Genomic DNA, 17605 nt, shown 5'->3' with positions numbered 1-17605 from the left:
TATTATTATTATTATTATTATTATTATTATTATTATTACTACCGGTGCTATCTATATTATTATTATTATTATTATTATTATTATTATTATTATTATTATTATTACTACTACTGGTGCTATCTATATTATTATTATTATTATTATTATTATTATTATTATTACTGGTGCTATCTATATTATTATTATTATTATTATTATTATTATTACTACTGGTGCTATGTATATTATTATTATTATTATTATTATTATTACTACTGGTGCTATCTATATTACTATTATTATTATTATTATTATTATTATTACTACTACTGGTGCTATCTATATTATTATTATTATTATTATTATTATTATTACTGCTGCTATCTATATTATTATTATTATTATTATTATTATTATTACTACTGGTGCTATCTATATTATTATTATTATTATTATTATTATTATTATTATTATTATTATTACTACTGGTGCTATCTATATTATTATTATTATTATTACTACTGGTGCTATCTATATTATTATTATTATTATTATTATTATTATTATTATTACTGGTGCTATCTATATTATTATTATTATTATTATTATTATTATTATTATTACCGGTGCTATCTATATTATTATTATTATTATTATTATTATTATTATTATTATTACTGGTGCTATCTATATTATTATTATTATTATTATTACTACTACTACTGGTGCTATCTATATTATTATTATTATTATCATTATTATTATTATTACTAGTGCTATCTATATTATTATTATTATTATTATTATCATTATTATTATTATTATTATTACTACTGGTGCTATCTATATTATTATTATTATTATTATTATTATTATTATTATTATTATTATTATTATTATTATTATTATTATTACTACTACTGGTGCTATCTATATTATTATTATAATTATTATTATTATTATTATTATTATTATTACTACTGGTGCTATCTATATTATTAATATTATTATTATTATTATTATTATTATTATTATTATTATTATTATTATTACTGGTGCTATCTACATTATTATTATTATTATTATTATTATTATTACTACTACTGGTGCTATCTATATTATTATTATTATTATTATTATTATTATTATTATTATTACTACTACTGGTGCTATCTATATTATTATTATTATTATTATTATTATTATTATTATTATTATTATTATTACTACCTGTGCTATCTATATTATTATTATTATTATTATTATTATTATTATTATTATTACTGGTGCTATCTATATTATTATTATTATTTTATATTATTATTATTATTACTGGTGCTATCTATATTATTATTATTATTATTATTATTATTATTATTATTACTACTGGTGCTATCTATATTATTATTATTATTATTATTATTATTATTATTATTATTATTATTATTATTACTACTACTACTGGTGCTATCTATATTATTATTATTATTATTATTACTACTACTGGTGCTATCTATATTATTATTATTATTATTATTATTATTATTATTATTATTATTATTACTACTACTGGTGCTATCTATATTATTATTATTATTATTATTATTATTATTATTATTATTATTATTATTATTACTGGTGCTCTCTATATTATTATTATTATTACTACTGGTGCTATCTATCTATATTATTATTATTATTATTATTATTATTATTATTATTATTATTATTATTATTACTACTGGTGCTCTCTATATTATTATTATTATTATTATTATTATTATTATTATTATTACTACTGGTGCTATCTATATTATTATTATTATTATTATTATTATTACTACTGGTGCTATCTATATTATTATTATTATTATTATTATTATTATTATTATTATTATTATTATTATTATTACTGGTGCTATCTATATTATTATTATTATTATTACTATTATTATTACTGCTGCTATCTATATTATTATTATTATTATTATTATTATTATTATTATTATTATTATTATTATTATTATGACTGGTGCTATCTATATTATTATTATTATTATTATTATTACTACTACTGGTGCTATCTATATTATTATTATTATTATTATTATTATTATTATTATTATTATTATTATTACTACTACTACTACTGGTGCTATCTATATTATTATTATTATTATTATTATTATTATTACTACTACTGGTGCTATCTATATTATTATTATTATTATTATTACTACTGGTGCTATCTATATTATTATTATTATTATTATTATTATTATTATTATTATTATTATTATTATTATTATTATTATTATTATTACTACTGGTGCTATCTATATTATTATTATTATTATTATTATTATTACGACTGGTGCTATCTATATTATTATTATTATTATTATTATTATTATTATTATTATTATTATTATTACTACTACTGGTGCTATCTATATTATTATTATTATTATTATTACTACTACTGGTGCTATCTATATTATTATTATTATTATTATTATTATTATTATTATTATTATTATTATTATTATTATTATTATTATTATTATTATTATTACTACTGGTGCTATCTATATTATTATTATTATTATTATTATTATTATTATTATTATTATTATTATTACTGGTGCTCTCTATATTATTATTATTATTACTACTGGTGCTATCTATATTATTATTATTATTATTATTATTATTATTATTATTATTATTATTATTATTATTATTATTATTATTATTATTATTACTACTGGTGCTCTCTATATTATTATTATTATTATTATTATTATTATTATTATTATTATTATTATTATTATTACTACTGGTGCTATCTATATTATTATTATTATTATTATTATTATTATTATTACTACTGGTGCTATCTATATTATTATTATTATTATTATTATTATTATTATTATTATTATTACTGGTGCTATCTATATTATTATTATTATTATTATTATTATTATTACTGCTGCTATCTATATTATTATTATTATTATTATTATTATTATTATTATTATTATTATTATTATTATTATGACTGGTGCTATCTATATTATTATTATTATTATTATTATTATTACTACTACTGGTGCTATCTATATTATTATTATTATTATTATTATTATTATTATTATTACTACTACTACTGGTGCTATATATATTATTATTATTATTATTATTATTATTATTATTATTATTACTACTACTGGTGCTATCTATATTATTATTATTATTATTATTACTACTGGTGCTATCTATATTATTATTATTATTATTATTATTATTATTATTATTACTACTACTGGTGCTATCTATATTATTATTATTATTATTATTATTATTATTATTATTACGACTGGTGCTATCTATATTATTATTATTATTATTATTATTATTATTATTATTATTATTATTATTATTATTATTATTATTATTACTACTGGTGCTATCTATATTATTATTATTAATATTATTATTATTGTTATTACTACTACTGGTGCTATCTATATTATTATTATTATTATTATTATTATTATTATTATTATTATTATTATTATCATTACTACCGGTGCTAGCTATATTATTATTATTATTATTATTATTATTATTATTATTATTATTATTACTACTACTGGTGCTATCTATATTATTATTATTATTATTATTACTACTACTACTACTACTGGTGCTATCTATATTATTATTATTATTATTATTATTATTATTATTATTACTGGTGCTATCTATATTATTATTATTATTATTATTATTATCATTATTATTATTATTATTACTACTGGTGCTATCTATATTATTATTATTATTATTATTATTATTATTATTATTATTATTATTATTATTATTAGTATTATTATTATTATTATTACTACTACTGGTGCTATCTATATTATTATTATTATCATTATTATTATTATTATTATTATTATTATTATTATTATTACTGGTGCTATCTATATTATTATTATTATTATTATTATTATTATTATTATTATTATTATTATTATTATTATTATTATTATTATTACTGGTGCTATCTACATTATTATTATTATTATTATTATTATTATTATTATTATTATTATTATTACTACTGGTGCTATCTATATTATTATTATTATTATTATTATTATTATTACTACTGGTGCTATCTATATTATTATTATTATTATTATTATTATTATTATTATTACTACTGGTGCTATCTATATTATTATTATTATTATTATTATTATTATTATTATTATTACTGGTGCTATCTATAATATTATTATTATTATTATTATTATTATTATTATTATTATTATTATTATTACTACTGGTGCTATCTATATTATTATTATTATTATTATTATTATTATTATTATTATTACTACTACTGGTGCTATCTATATTATTATTATTATTATTATTATTATTATTATTATTATTATTATTATTATTATTATTATTATTATTATTATTACTGGTGCTATGTATATATATTATTATTATTCTTATTATCATTATTATTATTACTACTACTACTGGTGCTATCTATATTATTATTATTATTATTATTATTATTATTATTATTATTATTATTATTACTGACGCTATCTATATTATTATTATTATTATTATTATTATTATTATTATTTTTATTATTATTATTACTACTGGTGCTATCTATATTATTATTATTATTATCATTATTATTATTATTATTATTATTACTGGTGCTATCTATATTATTATTATTATTATTATTATTATTATTACTGGTGCTATCTATATTATTATTATTATTATTATTACTGGTGCTATCTATATTATTATTATTATTATAATTATTATTGTTATTATTATTATTATTATTATTATTATTATTATTATTATTATTATTATTCAGATAAATGGAGGTCGTCATTATGACGATAGACTTCATTCCTTTATCTTGAAGAATTTTGACATGCAAATTGGGAAGGTGAAATCCTTAACCTTTACAATTCAGTTATGAAATATATTAACAAATATTTGATATACATATATTAGTGTATATATATATATATATATATATATATATATATATATATATACATATTTATATATATATATATATATATATATATATATATATATATATATATATATATATATATAAATATGTATATATATATATATATATATATATATATATATATATATATATATATATATATATATATATATATATAATGATATATATGTGTGTATATTGTATACATAATGTTATGCTAGCTTTAATAATGTCAAGTAATATTTATTTTGTCTTTTTCGTGTAGTTCCCCCATAATTGTACTTCCATAGCATTTACTCTGTAATCCTTGTTTGAACTGTGATTTTGTTTGTATTTAGTACTCCTTGTTGGAGTGAAGTTTAGTCTTCTTTGGAAGTTAGAATTTGTTTTAAGGTTAGATTCTCTGACGCTGTGTAACTATTAAGTATTACACTTTAAGTATCTCCAGTATATCGTAAGTTGCTCCAGCAAGAGTTGATTTTGTATTTTATTCAATTGTTTTGTTTTAGTGTACATGAGTTGTGGTGAATTTATTTGTATTTATTTTGTAGTGCAACAGAGAACAGTTCCCCCTTTAGTTCAATGTTTTGAAGTGTAAGGGGCGAACTACCTATTCGGTCTTAACTTTTCAACGATGCTGCGATTTTGAATGTGAGGTTAGCTTTTAAGGCGTACAAGCTAACCACTGAATTCTATAGAAGTAATATTCGGAAATTTGTAAGGCCGAAATTGTGTAGAACATGTTCATACCTTAGTATTTTGATGTGGGTCAAATCAGCTCGGGTTGACATATTTGTAAAGTAAAGAGAATTGAGTGAGCCAATTTTACGAGGTATTTAGTTAAACCTTAATGGAAAGTAATTATAATATTACACACCTGGTAGGCTTAAGAACCATAGGTTAGTTCATGTGTATCTCCAGAAATTGGATGGAATTGATAGTGAAAATTCACACAGTTAATTATGGCTACTGTGATTACAGGTGATATTCTTCCTACCCTAAAAGGCTAACTTTATATATGTAACACTTATAATCTTGAATGACATTTCGTGCATTATAAAATCCCCTGCTTGAAAATACTTGGCTGATATTACTACTCTTTCAGTTGTACCCCTACCATCAGTTGTTGCTTCACATGTGGTATTGACACCTGGGACTAATCTAGTGTCAGAGACCCTACAGAATACAACTGGCTGATATTACTACTTTTTCAGATGTACCCCTACCATCAGTTGTTGCTTCACATGTGGTATTGACTCCTGGGACTAATCTAGTGTCAGACCCTACAGAATACCACTGGCTGATATTACTACTTTTTCAGATGTACCCCTACCATCAGTTGTTGCTTCACATGTGGTATTGACTCCTGGGACTAATCTAGTGTCAGAGACCCTACAGAATACCACTGGCTGATATTACTACTTTTTCAGATGTACCCCTACCATCAGTTGTTGCTTCACATGTGGTATTGACACCTGGGACTAATCTAGTGTCAGAGACCCTACAGAATACCACTGGCTGATATTACTACTTTTTCATTTGTACCTCTACCATCAGTTGTTGCTTCACACGTGGTATTGACACCTAGGACTAATCTAGTGTCAGAGACCCTACAGAATACCACTGGCTGATATTGCTACTTTTTCAGATGTACCCCTACCATCAGTTGTTGCTTCACATGTGGTATTGACACCTGGGAATAATCTAGTGTCAGAGACCCTACAGAATACCACTGGCTGATATTACTAATTTTTCAGATGTACCTCTACCATCAGTTGTTGCTTCACATGTGGTATTGACACCTGGGACTAATCTAGTGTCAGAGACCCTACAGAATACCACTTACAAAAAAGAAGCTATGGAACGTGTTACTCTTGTCAAGAAATTGTTGGCAGAAAAGTGATCAAATCATGGGCCTCCCCCTGCATCCTCTACCAAAAAACCAGGTTAGTCTTTGAGTCTCTGAAGGTTATCGGGAGTTAAATTCTGTTGCCACCCATAAGGACACTAATCCTTTGAAAAGAATCTTAATATTGTTGCAAATGTTAATCTTTTTGATAATTTTCATAAATTTTATACTATATAAGTACCCTTGACAAAATGCTATGAAGGCTTCTTGTATCATATCTGTAGTTCAATTTCAATACTGTTCTTCCCCCTTTGAAATGACAAATACTGTTGAAAACTTTCAACCTTTTAACGTAAGGTGTTCAATTTCAATACTGTTCTTCCCCTTTGAAATGACAAATACTGTTGAAAACTTTCCACCTTTTAACGTAATGTGTTCAATTTCAATACTGTTCTTCCCCTTTGAAATGACAAATACTGTTTAAAACTTTCAACCTTTTAACGTAAGGTGTTCAATTTCAATACTGTTCTTCCCCTTTGAAATGACAAATTCTGTTGAAAACTTTCAACCTTTTAACATAATGTGTTCAGTTTCAATACTGTTCTTCCCCTTTTGAAATGACAAATACTGTTGAAAACTTTTAACCTTTTAACGTAATGTGTTCAATTTCAATACAGTTCTTCCCCTTTGAAATGACAAATGCTGTTGAAAACTTTCAACCTTTTAACGTAATGTGTTAAATTTCAATACTGTTCTTCCCCTTTGAAATGACAAATACTGTTGAAACCTTTCAACCTTTTAATGTTCTTTTTCAGATAAAATTATGTCATCGATGACAATGGTCCACGACGATACATGGGAAGAACTTTTAAAGCTCGTGAGACCTGTTTCTTCGCCTTGGAAATCTGGCAGAAAACTACCATTGGGAAAGTCTTGTAACTCTGGTCATGGATGTCGGGAGCGGAAAGATTGCACCCAAGGATGGCAGTTACATGCATTAAAGGATTTCCTACTCCCGTAAACAAGGCAGTTCAGTGCTCTGTTTAGCATGGCTTAATTTTATAAAGTTCTGAACGAACATTTTCGGTAGTTGCTGTACCTCTGATTAATCTCGCCAGCCCTAAGATCGACTCTAGTGGGCAAAAGATTGTCAACGTGCATTTCCAGCTATTAAAATGACTATAGTAGGCAGAAGATTGTCAACGTGCATTTCCAGCTATTAAAATGACTATAGTGGACAGAAGATTGTCAACGTGCATTTCCAGCTATTAAAATTACTATAGTGGACAGAAGATTGTCAACGTGCATTTCCAGCTATTAAAATGACTATAGTGGACAGAAGATTGTCAACGTGCATTTCCAGCTATTTAAATTACTATAGTGGACAGAAGATTGTCAACGTGCATTTCCAGCTATTAAAATGACTATAGTGGACAGAAGATTGTCAACGTGCATTTCCAGCTATTAAAATGACTATAGTGGACAGAAGATTGTCAACGTGCATTTCCAGCTATTAAAATGACTATAGTGGGCAGAAGATTGTCAACGTGCATTTCCAGCTATTAAAATGACTATAGTGGGCAGAAGATTGTCAACGTGCTTTTCCAGCTATTAAAATGACTATAGTGGGCAGAAGATTGTCAACGTGCATTTCCAGCTATTAAAATGACTATAGTGGGCAGAAGATTGTCAACGTGCATTTCCAGCTATTCAAATGACTATAGTGGGCAGAAGATTGTCAACGTGCATTTCCAGCTATTCAAAATGACTATAGTGGACAGAAGATTGTCAACGTGCATTTCCAGCTATTAAAATGACTATAGTGGGCAGAAGATTGTCAACGTGCATTTCCAGCTATTAAAATGACTATAGTGGGCAGAAGATTGTCAACGTCCATTTCCAGCTATTAAAATAGCCTTCTATGTTGAAGGCTCTGAATCAGACAAGCTGTTTATCTCAAAGTAGAAGATAGTGATGCGGCTGTAGGAGCAGCTTTGATGCAGACTGATGACTTGATTTACGACCCCAGATTATATATACGAGTAAACTGAAGCCTCAGTTCCTAGATTAGTGGAAGAGGCGGCTTGGGCTCTCCTTCGTGCTCTTGAAAAATTTTATTCTTATATAAATCATCTTTGTCTCTTGTAAATAAAGTTTAGACAAATCGATCTTTTTTTAGTTTTTTTTTTTTTTACCGTAAGCCATTGTCTTTTGTAAGTAAATTTAAAAAAAAAAAACGGTTAACTCTTGAGCCTTTTGGTCCTGTAGCGATATAACATAGGGATATTGCTTATCAAAGGCAATATTAAAACCTCATTGCTGACATGCTTCCAGATTTTGACTTTCTTCTGTACACAAAAATCTAATTTATCAGTTTTGGTCCTGCAGCGATATAACATAGGGATATTGCTTATCAAAGGCAATATTAAAACCTCATTGCTGACATGCTTCCAGATTTTGACTTTCTTCTGTACACAAAAATCTAATCTATCAGTTTATTTGAATCTACAATGTTCTCTCCTCTTGGAGGGATGTGTTAAAAGTATTCTTAAACATTTATCCCTTTTGTTCCCTAATATGTGCTTTCATGAAATTGCAATGTAATTTTATTGAACTGTTGTTGTTTATACTTTGTTATTCTTTGTTATAGTTTAATCTTTGTTATAGTTTAATCTTTTGTAAGTTAGAATTTGTTTTAAGTAAATTAACTGAATCTGTAACTGTAAAGGATTAACTTAATTCTCAAAAGTACTTTCGTAATTTGCTCTCCCAGCACTTTGTTTAAGTCATTACTTTGCTCTATTAGAATCTTTTTTTCAGTTTTTAAGTTTTGTGATGATTTGGGAGTTTTTAAAAGATAAACATTGTTTTCTATAAAGTATTTAAACATATAAAGTCTCTTCAAATATAAATAAAGTTGGTTTTTCTTTAGTTTTTGTCTCTTTTTATCATATATAAAATCTTAAAGCACAGTCCCTTAGGCCAATTCAGCATGGTTACCAGTAGCTCAACAACATGTATACCTGTATAGGTATTTCCCCCTAGGCCTGACACGTAATTTCTTTCATAAAAATACAATTGTATGACGTCACATGCAACCACCAATCACAGCAGAGGACGAATCAGTCAACGAGACAACAGATATTTCCCGCTAAATATACATAAGGCGAGATGGTTCCTCTGGTTTATGGGATGTTTTTGGCGAGAGAGAGAATAGTGTCAAAGCGTTTGAACTTTTAATGTAATAATTAACTGGTTTCTCGAACAGCTCATAGATCGTAGGAACTCCCTCTTGGCGGGATATTCCAGCCCTCTGATTGGCTTGTTACATTTGTTTACAAATTCATACCTCGTGTTAAACATCGTAGCCAAAACCTAGTTAATTATTTCTTCTAACAAGACGTATTTATTCAGCTTAAGCATTCGAACAAGATTTATTATCTATTTTATTATTAAATTTATTATATTAAAAGTTAATTTTTACTATAAACTATAATTTAACATTCCTAATTCATCTGCAATATGTATAGATATTTAACTCTTACAGAGTCAAATTCATTCATAAAATACTACTGCCTGACGTCACATACAACCACCAATCACAGCAGAGAACGTCTCGGCCAATGAGACGACAGATATTTCGCGCTAAAAATGCATAAGGCGAGAGGGTTTCTCCGATTTATGGGCTGCTGTTGACAAAAAAATCGGCTTCACGGGATCCATTTCGCGCAAACGCTCTAGCTAATGACGTTTTTTTTATCCTATTCTGTTTTCATAAGCGTTTTAATGTAAATTTACGGGTAATTGGGCAGGATTCTCCAACAGCAACCCATAAGCTCTCGTTACTCTTGGTGGTACATTCCAGTCCTCTGATTGGCTATATCTTCCTCAGCTGTGATTGGTTATCACCTTCTTTCACGCACAAACGAACACATGCATGAAACATCGTAGCCATAAAGTTAGTCCATTTTTCCTTCGAACATGACTTATCTGTCTAACTTATGGTCTTTAATAAGATTCATTATTTATTTTATTTTAAAATTAATAGTTTTACTGAGATTATTTTTTGTAAAATTTATTTTTTCAAGCTCTAATTAATCTAAAATACGTATAGACTTTTCTACGACTTTACGCACAAACGAACACACGCACATATATCATCGTAGCCAGAAAGTTAGTCAATTATTCCTTCGAATATGACTTATTTTTCTAATTTACGGCCTTTAATAAGATTCTTTATTTATTTTATTTTAAAATTAATAATATTAATAAGACTATTTTTTGTAAAATTTAATTTTTCAAGCTCTAATTAATCTAAAATACGTATAGGTTTTCCACCCCTAGGCCCCATACGTAACATTCATTCATAAATACGAGTGTCTGACGTCAAATACAACCAGCCAATGAGACAACAGATATTTACCGCCAAAAATACATAAGGTGACTTAGGTGAGAGGGTTCTTCTGTCTTATGAGTTGCTGTTGGCGAACTAGTCAAATTTGTGCCTCTATTTCATTTTCATACGCAACAGTGTGATTATAAAGTATTTATACATATAAATAGTCTCTTCAAATATAAATCAAGTTGGTTTTTCTTTAGTTTTTGTCTCCTTTATCATATATAAAATCTTATCGCACAGACTCTTAGATCGATTCAACATGGTTACCAGTGGCGTAATAACATATACGCCTATATATTATGTGCATGTATAATATTATACAAACCCTTAATTCATTCTATACTTGTAAAAGCATCTAACTGAGGTTTTCAACAAGGGAGAATTAAAAGGAGAAACATCAGTGGCCTTTAGTGAACTCAAAGATGGTTGAAATGTTCTCTTGTCTCTTGCAGCCTTTTCAAGTGGGAGAAGGGTGCGAAGTATCTCAAAAGCAAATAAGATCAAGTTGATAAATCCAGAGGAAGGTTTAACAACATTGAACTAGGATGGCAATTTAGAGAAGCCTTTGTCAGTTCTTTTAAAATATGGCCTGGATATATGTATTCACTGAAACCAAACTGACTGGATTAGAAAAAAAAGCCTTGTAGCAAAGTGGTTTCTACATAATGGGAAGAGATCATGGCACTCTATATTAGGAAATTGTATTTTTTTATGCAAATTAACTGATAATAAGGAACACACTGCTTGAACACAGATATACAAAAGCATACTTTGATCTATCTGTAGAAAATATCGTAACCAAATTGACCATTTAGCAATAAATATGTAATGTGATAAGTCACTACTGGATGGGAGATAAAGACAGAGACCTGATATAGGAAGAAACGACAAACTTTGATCTCTACACTTAGAGACACAAGTTGAAGACCAGGAAAACTAATGTAAACCTACCTCACAGATTCCCAGAAATGTTACCCCATGATGAAGTGGAAATAAATTCGAATATTCATTGTAAAATAAGTTGAAATCTTTCAAGAATCTGCTAACATCACAATCAGACAGTGAATTGGAGTAAAACGAAAGAAATGGTTGAGTTGTGAAACATGGAAACTGATAAAGAAAAGAATAACAAAACTTGACAATCATTAAAGGAATAACAGCAGATTTTTTTACCTAATTAAGAACTGAATATATGAGCCTTGATAGTAAAGTAATGAGATGATTTAGAAGCGAGAAAAGAAGGGTCACAGTTCCTTTTGTTTTTGGACAAGAATGAAAAATAGCAATTTGCTGACTTATGGAACCTGTTTGAAATATCTTAGCCATATAATAATGTATGAAGGACAGCACATACATTAACGTATACTCTGCGAATATGTGTTTTATATGATTATATATAGGCCTATACAGGCCTATACGTATCAATATAAATTTTTCCCCTTGTACTGAAATAACTAAACCCATATATATGGATTGAACATTGCATTTTAATGTAATATTGGTCATTTATGCATAATATAATTATGAAATTATGCCAGCCAGAAATGAGAAATAGTAGTGTACCTTAAATGTGAATAATATAATTTAGCATAAATTTATCAAAATGTTATAATAAAGTAATTATTGTAACAGAATATATTTATTGTATTAAATTAACTAATTATATTTCATTATGGTGGATAAAGTAATGATAATATACTGTAAAATGAAATACAATACACAAAATGGACGTTGTCAGTTGGCCCAAATGATGCCAGCATAAGTATTAACATTTCATATTGCTTACTGTATTTCAGCATAGCAAAGCATAAAATAAATCAAAATAGAACTAAAATTAATATTTAAATCTTTTAAAAAGTATAAAAACACTCAAAAATTATGAACAAAGTTTTTAAAAATATGAAATAAAATAGAAATTGGAACCATTTTACTTATCTTCCCGGTATTGGATCCCAGAATGAATGTAAACAGACGTTTGGATGATTCGGTCCTTATTTATTTTGAAAAAAAAGTGTTTTAACAAAGTGTCTATTTTACATGGGGAATTATTAGGTAAGATTAATGTACACTTTTGTAAAAGTCTATAAATGTCATTTGTCATATATATTAAGAATATAAACTTAATTTCGTTGATTTTAGTTGAATCTTGGGGCCCAATGTCTTGACCCGCTTACGATTCATATTAACTTATGTCCCCTAAAAGGTGTTAATACATAAAATGGTTCTAATTTCTATTTTAAGTCTTACCTATATCAATATATAATTTATATTGAACATTTCATCTTACTTTAGCAGAGCAAAGCTACCCAGGCTTGATGGAAAATAGTCATACGGTGGTGGGCTGGTTCTCGAATGTAGTTTTATCTATTTAATAATATTTTTAGATAATAGATGAATATTCTTATCATATATCACGTTTCGGTTTTATTATAGTTATATGCAGTAAATGACCAATCTAGTATAACTAGGGAGCAGTTATAGTATTGTTTTCATATAACTGGCTTATGGATGCTATCGCTTATATTTACCCTTGCACCGCTAACCCAGTTTAGGAAGGTAGCTTTACCCTGGTACCCCAATGACCAAATATTTGTTCGGTGACTCCGTTCCTACCCGCCACACCTCGAAGTATCTCGGTACAGTGCACTGGTAAGGGGTGTATGTTTGATAGCGGCCACCTGTATGTATAATGACGGCTGGGGAAGAATAAGCCAGTGTAAGGGGGATTGTAGGGGGCCGTTACACCCCCCTTATTAGGTAAGTAGGTAAGGACACGGGTTGTAGGTTAGGTTAGGGGGGAAAATTTATGTTAATGTCAATTTTTAAACCGAATGGGAGGAAGTGGCCGCTGATATACAAAGGCTGCAGTAGCTATTCCCTGGTACCCTAATGACATAATTTCAGTTCGGTGACTCCTTTCCTACTTGCCAGACCTCATAGTGTCTCTGAACAGTACACTAATAAGGGGTGTATGTATGATAACGGCTGGCTAAGAATACGGCAGTGTAGGGGGCCGCTAAACACACTCCCCCTCGTTAGGTAAGTAGGTAAGGACACGGCCTGTAGGTTAGGGTGGGGAAGTTTAGGTTAGCTGGTATCCATTTACTATGCACTCATGAGGAACTGGCCGCCGATATACAAAGGCTCCTTTGATAAAGTTGAACCGAAGGATTTTCAGAAAGAAATGCACTTTAATATAGCATACAAAAACAGATCAAACTGATTACTGTATTTCAATATACTAAATGGAATGACTGCATTTATTGTATATAATATGTATAGTAAAATAGATATGACCAGTTATTTTTTAGCTTAAGAAGAGAATTCCACAACTCATTATAGAAAGGCTTTGTTATTTCATTTCTTTTTCTTTTTGTAGGCGAGACTACATTCTCATGATGTCAAGTATGGATCAGAATCCGGCCAGCAATCAGTCACAGGCACCCCAAAACAAGATTATCATAATTCAAACTGGTTGATCAAGGGAACGGAAAAACAGCATTGCAAAAGAGGGTAAGTACCGTTATTTTTTTACAACTTCTGGTTAATTATACTTATCTGCCACATCTCTCATTTATTTTGTTTATACTACTAATTCTGTTACTGGTCTCTTGGATAAAAGTTTTATTCCTGTGGCAGTAGAAATCTTTTTTAAAATTTTCCTGTTAATAGACTTTTAAGTGTAAAAGATAAACCTATCACTTCCTATAAGAGAAAATTAGTTTTTAACCTATTGCGTTTTTAGTTATACAGTAGGTTTAATGAATGCTTCTTCCTCATCCCTTTTGTTCTCTAGACAGAGCAAAGTATGTAGTTTCATCAGTGTTAATTTACTTTTATTTCTATGAAACTCGTCTGGGGTTCATACTGCTTTGTCCTTGAAAAGCTGCCCATTTATCGATGTCTATCTTTTAAATGTTTTGTCTTTTTCCTTCACTCCCCATTGCCAGCCCCCTTGCATACTATTGCCGCATATAATACTGTAAATAGTATTGTTGGGCAAGAAGCATGGTCTATTCTTTGGTTCATCAAGCTTATTGCAATTAGTTGTGTTGTTAGTGCTCCTCTTTTCTAGGTTGAGATGTTGAGTATTACTGTACTTTATAATTAAAATTAGTTAACTCATATGTTTCCTTCTAATGTTGGAATGCATTTGTGCAAGTAGTTTATGGCAAGAACGATTATATAAGATCCTTACTCTAATTGTGTCACATGCTGGGGACATTTTTATGAGGTAAACAACAATGTTGATGCTTAAAATGTGTAGACGTACAAGACAACTTCTGAAAGATCATATCAAAATTTCTTATAAATGGGTTTGTGTGGACTCAAAACGTAAAAGGAAAGTAGATCTATTTTGTGGAAAATTTTGCCGTGTTCTTGCAGTCTAAAAAGGATATATCTTCTGGCATTGGTAGTGCTTTTGGCATATCCTGTCTTACTACAAACCCCAAGTTATTCCTGTTGTTTTGCCTAACAGTTCTAGTGTAACAATTGATAAGATAATAAGAGTTGAGGGCTGACATGCAGTCCCCTAATTATCTCTCTGATCCAGGTGCTTCTATTGCTGAACCCTCACCTATCCAAGATGCAGATTCTTGTAGTCTTCTGGATTCTGAAACAGAAGTTTAGGTTAGGTTATCTGAGCTCCTATCCCTCCTGTAGCAGGCGCTAATGAGCAACAGTTTTACACCCTCAATAAAGGGATTTTGACAAAGGAAAAATCTATTTCTGGGGAGATACCTGTGACAAAACAAAACGACGCTTACGAAGTCCAACAGAAGGATGTAGATCAGAGGGCGTTAGCATTGGGCGTCGGTAGAGTGGCGCAGGTAAGGTAGCTAGGGCCTCTGTTACGGCCCTTCCCTTTGATGAAGGAATTATCTAAATGGAAGACAGCCTGTGAATAGTGGTTTTCACACGCCCCTGCTTTATACACGACGCCCACTGGGTGTTCGCGCGAGGTTAGTAACCTCTGCATTCCATACTTTAACTTTCTCTGGTATATTTGGAAGTATTTATATCAGAAAAGTGTAAGGAAGGACCCTTTTTCACCGGGCGTCACAGGTCGACCCAGAAATGTGGCTTATTCCCCATTGAAGGACCTGCTCCAGAACTCTAGTTCTAGAACATCGTACTTTAAGCTGCTCTACAGTTTCAGAGACGACGTTAGCATTTGAGTCACGGACAAGTGTTCTCTACACCTAATGTATCTGGAAATTGGGGTTGGTGGGGAAAACCCATTGTAGACATCGGTAAGACTTTTCAACAAAAAGTTGGAAGTGTTTTTTTCAATGGTACCAGATCCTCTAACATGGAAAGTAGATGTCATATTGAAGGACTGATTGAGCCTAGACATTTATGGTAACCCCCTGTTCTCAATGATTTGGGCAGTAATAAGCAAATTCAGAGTGACATTGAACTGCAGGATGATTCTTGTGGCTCCTTTTTCCTCTTAGAGGGAATGGTTTATGGGTCTATGCTCTTTCCTGTGATTTGGGCAGTAATAAGCAAATTCCGAGTGACATTGAACTGCAGGATGATTCTTGTGGCTCCTTTTTCCTCTTAGAGGGAATGGTTTATGGGTCTATGCTCTTTCCTGTCAGATTGCTAGACTGTTGTCTCTCGGGACCTAATTACTTAGACAACCTGTCTCTGGAGTCATGGACCTAAGGCCCTATGTGGTTCAGCTAACCCTACTAGAGAAAAGTTTTCTAGACCTTTTTAGACTGTTTATTTTAACTTCCAAGTGATATTCTGTATCAAAGAGAGAGGCATGTCTATTTTTATTGGTGCAAATCTTGGAAATTATCAGTGACTAAAACTAGTTTGGACAATATTATCAAGTTTCTTTATTTTCAATATCCACGATCAAGGATTATATGTCCATGCTTAATACTATTCTCAAACATCTTGGATTGAACCTCTGGTTATAAAGTCAGTTCATTGGAAATTGAATATGGTGTTACAATAATTGAAAAGTTAGCTTTTGGGACAAGAATGACTGCAAGAATTATCTACATTCCATCTTTAGAAAGGATGGGGGTTAATCCTTCATGGATAGGTTTCCTTGTCCAATTAAGGACTGAAAGTTTATCAAGACAAAGTGAATAGGATTAGGAAGACCTAATTGTTTGTAGGATCAGGTTATGTACATCCTCTCACCAAGAATACTATGTTCTTTCTAATGAAGACTTAGTAACAAAAACTCGCGATGAATTCGATCCCGGACTTGTGAAAAACTTGAAAATTCTGTTTCGTGATATTAGGAGTACTGCTACTTCTCTTAACCCTT

At 28.5% G+C, this 17605-nt stretch overlaps 1 protein-coding gene and 1 long non-coding RNA gene across 2 annotated transcripts in view; both read left to right on the top strand.

Annotated features, from left to right (window-relative positions):
* The first annotated feature begins 5497 nt into the window (after nt 1–5497).
* On the top strand, nt 5498–8021 carry LOC137636876 (uncharacterized). The gene is made up of 3 exons (XR_011043265.1): nt 5498–5516; nt 6820–7008; nt 7727–8021. It is a non-coding gene; the product is annotated as an uncharacterized lncRNA (long non-coding RNA).
* Nucleotides 8022–12982: 4961 nt separating this feature from the next.
* Nucleotides 12983–17605, top strand: part of LOC137636875 (stromal cell-derived factor 2-like) — a 43619-nt gene continuing 38996 nt past the window's right edge. Inside the window, exons 1-2 of the mRNA XM_068369223.1 lie at nt 12983–12994; nt 14690–14823. Coding sequence (XP_068225324.1) covers nt 12983–12994; nt 14690–14823 — 146 coding nt within the window. The remainder of the gene's footprint in view (nt 12995–14689; nt 14824–17605) is intronic.

This window comes from Palaemon carinicauda, unplaced genomic scaffold, assembly GCF_036898095.1.
Source record: "Palaemon carinicauda isolate YSFRI2023 unplaced genomic scaffold, ASM3689809v2 scaffold425, whole genome shotgun sequence".
In the NCBI taxonomy this organism is placed as follows: domain Eukaryota; kingdom Metazoa; phylum Arthropoda; class Malacostraca; order Decapoda; family Palaemonidae; genus Palaemon; species Palaemon carinicauda.
The sequence above is the reverse complement of the archived record's forward strand: the minus strand, read 5'-3'. Positions and strand labels throughout refer to the sequence as shown.